Source organism: Bactrocera tryoni, chromosome 5 (assembly GCF_016617805.1).
Source record: "Bactrocera tryoni isolate S06 chromosome 5, CSIRO_BtryS06_freeze2, whole genome shotgun sequence".
Taxonomy (NCBI): Eukaryota; Metazoa; Arthropoda; class Insecta; order Diptera; family Tephritidae; genus Bactrocera; species Bactrocera tryoni.
In genome coordinates, this window is record NC_052503.1 from 27,396,673 (window position 1) to 27,403,705 (window position 7,033).

Sequence of the window (7,033 nt, forward strand, 5' to 3'; positions counted from 1 at the left end):
TCGACTGTCGGAGTCATGCGGAAACTTATTACGTGTCAGATTATGTTTATATTAGGGTCAAGTCAGAACATTTATAAACATAAATTTTAAAATAATAAAATATTTACACTACTCGTCTATTACTCCAAATACGGCTATTGTGTGACCCTGTATAAATAATATTTCATTATAAGCTTTGAAACGAGCTAAACTTTTTCTCTAACTGATGAACTTTGAACAGATATCTTGTAACTTGTATCAGATAATGTTAATTAATAGAGACGGTGCAAATGTTAAATCGAATCTTTTTGAGTACTAATTTGTAGTTTTCATTTGAGAGAACATCGAAAAAGAGCATGCATCCCTCATAATAACATTTTAGTACAGTTAGAGATCTTATAAGTGATCCGCTATTCATTCAACATTGAATTCTGTTTGACGCCTTCGATCTGCGCGGCTAACAGAGCTGATAGAATCAGATGAAGGAATTAACCAAAGCGATTCTAGTAATTCTGTGAGACAGTCTCAAGTCTCTAAATTTGAGATTTTAAGTTAGAGACAATTTTTGAGACTTTGAGACAGATATTGCTAGTTCTGTAAGTGACAGTCACAAAATTCTATTATGATCTACATTATTCAGAGATATTTTATGAGATACGATCTGAATGACAATAAATATGTCGATAACAAATATTAAATTTTCTATAACACAGTCGAAAAAACATAATTATCAATGAAAATAAAAATATATGTTGACTTGGTTTCATAATATTTACGAAATTTATGTAAAATTGACTTATTTTTAATCCTTTTCGTGTTTGAGTTGCTTACGAAAAATATAAAGAGAACGACAATCGATTAATATCTATGATGATCTCTATTCAGTATATTCAAAATGGCAGACAAAAGTTCTTTTTAGTTTTGTGACCTGCTAACTACCAGATCTCAATATTTTGAGACTAACGCTAGAGATTGTTTAGTGAATAGTAACTAGTCTCAAATTGAGACTTTGCCTCAAAATGTCTCAAATGGAGACTAGAGACTGGTTACAGAATCCCGCTATAAGTCAATCCACAAACAAAAGCACTCACATGCAGATGTCGCTGGAATGCAACGCTGAGGTGTAGAACTTGTCTAAAATCCTAAATCAGCTGTTGTACAAAAATTATTATTTTTCCATACGGCCAGACCGACAAATCCCAATTAAAAGCATGGATTCTACATGTGGCCACACTATCAGCTGTTGTTCTATGCGAAATATTTAAGTTGTCAAAATTTAGCGGCAGCGTCCAAATAAATTTGCAAAATGGTAAATATTTCTTGAAGTAATAACTGTAATATAAGTATATAAATAATAAAATATGCATTATATTCTATTCCCAATTAGCTTTTCTACTCTTTCTTCAAATCCCTTGTGGGCAAAGACGTTGTGGTCGAGCTAAAAAATGACTTGAGGTAAGTACATATTTGCTGCACACATTTTGCCGGCAATTTGTTAATTTTATTCTCTATCTAGCATATGCGGCACATTGCACTCGGTGGACCAATATTTGAATATCAAATTGACCGATATTAATGTGACAGATCCGGATAAATACCCGCATATGTTATCTGTGAAAAATTGCTTCATACGTGGCTCAGTTGTGCGGTATGTACAACTGCCAGGTGACGAGGTAGACACACAACTTTTACAGGACGCGGCTCGCAAAGAGGCTGTAGTGAGCACGAGATAAAATAAATACATTTCCAATGTAGTTTATAAACACAAGTATATGTATATCGGTTCAATATTATTTAAAGTGCATAATTTTGTAATTGAACGCTTTGTTTTAATGTGTTGGTGCAAAATGTGCTGAACAGGACGCCGAAGTGAAATAAGTGAATTTAGACCAAGACTTAGGAGTTTAAGGCTGCAGTGATAGAGATATTACCACTTAAAAATATACCGATATAACTATACAAGTACAATTGTAGTTCTCAAAACAATAAAAATTTTGATGTGAGTGAACTAAGCTAGAAAATTTTAATCAAATGCCAAATCGTGTTGAATGATCACTTATTTAAAGTATTTGATAAATAGAAATGGTATTCAATTTCAGAAGTGTACATTGTGCATGTTAGAGGACGCTTCAGCTTCCCTTGGCAGTTGAGTCTACGTAACCACAATGAAATGGGATTTATAACTGTCAATTCTTATTCTTTACTAACGTAGACACCTTTTACCGGTTATAGTTCGGTAGCTTACCTCCTAATTATTTGGGAAATGTTTGCTATCCAACTACTACACCAACGACAACATAGAGAAAATAGCAATTGGTGGCTTTCCGAAATAAAAGGGCGCAAAATATATCGAGAAAAGCCTGAGTATAAGCAAGTTTTTTGACTAATGTATTATATTCTAAATAATAGTGTCAAAAAAAGGTATGTACATACATGTGATAACCAACCGATAATTTTACTCCCATTAGACCAGGTTGAATAATTTTTGAAATCACACAAAATCTTAATAAGTTGGAACTACGCTCTACCCTTCCTCTTCCTCATCTCAGATCGCACGTAAGTAAATATTTCTTCAATTTGTGTATTTTATCTTCCTTTTCCAATATATTTTAAACAACTCTGAATTATTTTCATTTTTTTTTACTTTCATTACTATTTCTAAAGGGCTTCTGCACTGGAATACAAGGTTAAGATGAACCAAATTTTTTTTTACAAAATTATTTTTAATTTATCTCATCTCTCACTGGTTAAACTATCGTGCTCTTACATAAAGTTTTTGCAATGGTTGACGAATAACCGTAAATTTGTAACTACAACTCATTCGCCCAGTATATCTCGCGCGTGGCTATCAAAGAACTTTTATTGACATAACAACAAAGGAAATTAAATTGTTTAATTTCATTACACATCCTTTAATATCGAATTCAATAAATAAAATTAAACGATTGTATATCCACTTAAAAACATATATGTGCTGAGGTGTATGTACATACAACCAACAACAAAAGAAAATATGTGTAGGACGTACCCATCAAGGAATTGTAAACATACGATATTTCAGCGTAAATATTTGAAAGAAATTTGATGTTTAGCATATGTTTCAGTACATGCATACATAATTTACTGTCCTTAAGGCACAAGCTACCATTTTTCCTTTAAATATCGAAAATCACAAATATCAACCAGTAAGTAAGAAACTTGTCGGTAGTTATATTTCCATTACGGTTTGCAAGCAAAAAGGTTTCCTGCTCGCCTGAAACAGGAAATAGGTTTCATTCCCGGCGGTTAATTGTATGTAATGTGCGGGTGCATATAAATTAGGGCAGGTTATATTTTATAAATTTTAATTGGAGTCGGATTATTTGGGAAACAAATTTCAAGCCAGCAAACGGAAAAACTAAAAGATAAATTATAAAATTAAAATTTACGATTTAGAAAGAAAACTTAGAGCAATTTAAAATTTAATTATGGAATTAAAGAACTTTGCTCTAAATTTTTTAAAAAAGTTCTTTTTGTTTTTTTATTTAGAATAAGCTAATAATTTGAAAAAAAAGAAAAACTAAAACAGTAATGAAAGAAAAATATAATTAATGATTATATAATAAGAAAATAAGAATTTAGTATTAATTTTTTATATTAATATTTGCTCTTGGAGCAATTTAGATTTAAAAAAACTCTTACAGCTGAGGTTGTGAGCTTAAGAGATTATATCCACTTGTTCATTTCAAAAAATCGATTTTTTGTTATGCAAATTTATATGTATAACGAATATACTTATATGTATATAATTGAGAATATTATCGGAAATTTGAACTTGAAGCGGGATTGTCCCATAGACTTAAGACTTTACATATCCCCACAGGAAAAAGTCTAACGATGTGTTATCACATAATCTTGGTGGCCAATCGAAAGACCCAAAACGTAAAACTATCTGCTCACCAAAGTCAATAAATCCATTCATTGTTGCGATTTGTAAGAAGTGGGCCGTCTTGTTGAAGCCAAATGTCGCCGAGATCACGAGCTTCCATTTCAGGCATCGAATGGTCGGTTAACATAAAGGTCACCATTGATGGTTATGTTCTCACCGGCCTTATTTTGAATAAATAGGAACCTATGATTCCAACGGCCCACAAACCACATCAAATCGTTGTTTTTTTCTGATTGAAATGGCAGTTCTTGTATTTCTTCAGGTTGCTGTTCGTCTCAAATGCAGCAATTTTGCTTGTTTACATACCCATTGTCCTAAAATGGGCCTCATCGCTGAACAAAATTTGGCTTGAAACGTCGGATCTTCTTGGAACTTTTCAAGGGCTCATATAACGAAGCGATGTCGCTTGGAGAGGTCGAGCGGCCTCAGTTCTTGCACATACTATTCTAAAGGAATTCCTGAAAATTTTTTGAGCACTGTTTTTTCTACCGCTACAACAACAGAGCATTTGTAGAAATGAAATAAAACCACCCTAATACCATTTTCTCTCGATCCCCTAAGTTCGTAAGTCAAATTGAATTATGCTGTCACAATTGTATGTCTTCTGTATGTGTTGTTGTTTGTGCGCCTGCAATAAAAAACAAATCTAAAGCCGTTAAATAAAGCATGCGTTAAAACGATTGCCATAAATGGCGACCATATCGGAATGTCATTAGAAGGTCAGTGATATTGGGTCAACAAGTTGCCATTGCCATTTCCGCTTGGGGCGCAGGAGTCATAAAATAAAATAAGCAACGCATAAATAAAAAGCAAAATGCACAACCAACCAACCCAGCGGCAGCCGTTGACATCGCGAAGGGTCGCACTCCATTAGACGGAAGTCATAAATCGCAAGACGCAAGACGCCTAACCACCTTCAAACGTCACAAGAAGCATACATATGTATGTATGTGTAAGTACATATGTATAGGTTATATGTGCCTGAAGCTCATGTAAATGTGCCTTACTCCTTCGCATGCTTCAACTTTAACGCTGCCATATTATTCATTGTTATTGTATTTTCAATACGATTCGAGTGAAATAAATTCACATCTGTTGTTGGTTATAACAAATTTTAATGCCTGTACTAAAAGCGAGCAACACAGTTATTATTCCGTTATATGTGAACGCATAAGGTGGCCGCAGTATATCAATATCAATGGCAATAACAATCATATATACCGTTAAATGTGCACACATATTATTAAATTGCAATATTTCTTAAACGCATAATTGCACACGAATGTGTGGCCCTTCGTAAAATTTATTATGGCACTTACCTGGTTTCGGGCCGAATTCATGAATGCGTGGCAAATAAATATGATTTGCACACGATTTGTTTAAATATTACTCAAGCACATTAAAGTTAGCTTTAATTTAAAGATTTTTCATTTTTAAAATTATTCATCTACAATGAATGGTTAGAGGCACCTCAAGTGGGAAATAAAAGAAAATCAGTCCAATGATTACATTTTGATAGTCTATGCCTTTAAAAATAACAAATCAATATTTCAAATCGATATCTTAATATTTTCTTTGACTTTCTGGTATCTAAAGCACTATATAACCTCTCAGTTCTATGAATTTCATCAGTTTATTATTAAACTCGCATTTTTCGAAAACACAATTTTAATATTTTTTTGTGTGATTGCTCGACCAGATTTTTAACATGCGCCAAATTTTGAAAAGAACTCGTGAAAGGAAGATTGACACACAGCACCTCTTTGTTGATTTAAAAGTCGCCTTCGACAGAACGAAAAGGAGCTGCATTTATGCACCTACATATTTATTTCTGAATTTGGTATCCTGGCAAAACTAATATGGCTATGTAAGCTGCCGTTGAGCAATACCAAAAGCTACGTCAGGATCGGGAATGGGTAAGGAAGCTAAGCAAATGGATCTGGTACTGAACGAGTGCAAGACGAAATACCTCCTGTCATCAAACAAACAGTTGTCGTCGCACTCGCGAAGGCTCCCATGTCACTGTTGACAGTTATAGCTTTGAAGTCGTAGATAATTTCGTCTATCTTGGAACCAGTATAAACACCACCAACAATGTCAGCCGCGAAATCAAACGCAGAATAACTCTTGCCAACAGGTGGTACTTCGGACTGAGTAGGAAATCGAAAAGCAAAGTCCTCTCTCGACGAACAAAGACCAAACTCCATAAGTCACTCATTATTCCCGTAATTTATGGTGCGGAGGCAATGACATCATCTGATATTGAAAAGGAAAATGTATGGTCTTTTGTGCATTGGCAACGACAAGTACCACGGTCGATGGAACGACGACCTGTACAAGATATACGGCGACATTTACATAGCGAATCAATTGACAGCGGCGGCTTTGAGGCCACTCTGGATTAGGAGAAGAAGGACCTGACTGCACTTGATATCTCGAATTGGCGCCAAATATCCTCAATGTCCATTAATTTCTGTAGAAATTTACGCCGTTATGGATTTTGAAACTATTTTATAAATAACTCTCGAACCATATTAGGTTTTTAGAGGACTAAGAAATGTGTAGCTGTTTGACTGGTTAGATGCAGTAAAAATTGATCCAACATTAGACACATTAGAAACTACAAATTGTTTCTGAAACAGTTAGAATCAAGAAATCGGAACGGTTGAGGAGAGAAACTATGAAGAGTTGCAAGAAACAGCCTCTAACATCAAAGTCGCAAAATGTCTGTTAGTTGTTCAAAAGATAAAATTCCGGTTCCAGGGCGGTTACCGGTTGTATCTAAAACGAAATTTCGTCTGCATTCGTTGTTTTGGTTATAGGGTTGGCTCTTAATAGAATTATAACAATAATTCTTAAATATATGTATGTAAGAGCTCTTGTTAGCTGATCTCAAATGAATGATTGAGAGTAGGAAGAATTTATTATGTTAAATAAGAAACAAAAATTTGTGGATCCTTTTAAGAGATGTTCATGAATAAACTTCTGGTAAAAAAGAAGAGCGTCCTCAAGGCTTTGACAAGGCAAAAATGATATAATAAAATTAATAGTATTCCTAAAATATTTGAATGCGAAAATAAAGATTTGAGTTTTTTTGTCAGTCCGGGTCAAATTTGATCATATGGC

The 7,033-nt window shown here is 34.0% G+C and overlaps 1 protein-coding gene across 1 annotated transcript; it reads left to right on the forward strand.

Moving 5' to 3' along the window:
• The first annotated feature begins 1,209 nt into the window (after positions 1-1,209).
• On the forward strand, positions 1,210-1,991 carry LOC120777730 (U6 snRNA-associated Sm-like protein LSm2). The gene is made up of 3 exons (XM_040109220.1): positions 1,210-1,288; positions 1,367-1,434; positions 1,496-1,991. Exons 1-3 carry the CDS (start codon positions 1,286-1,288, stop codon positions 1,710-1,712), a joined length of 288 nt encoding a protein of 95 aa, XP_039965154.1. The 5' UTR covers positions 1,210-1,285; the 3' UTR covers positions 1,713-1,991.
• Positions 1,992-7,033: the final 5,042 nt, after the last annotated feature.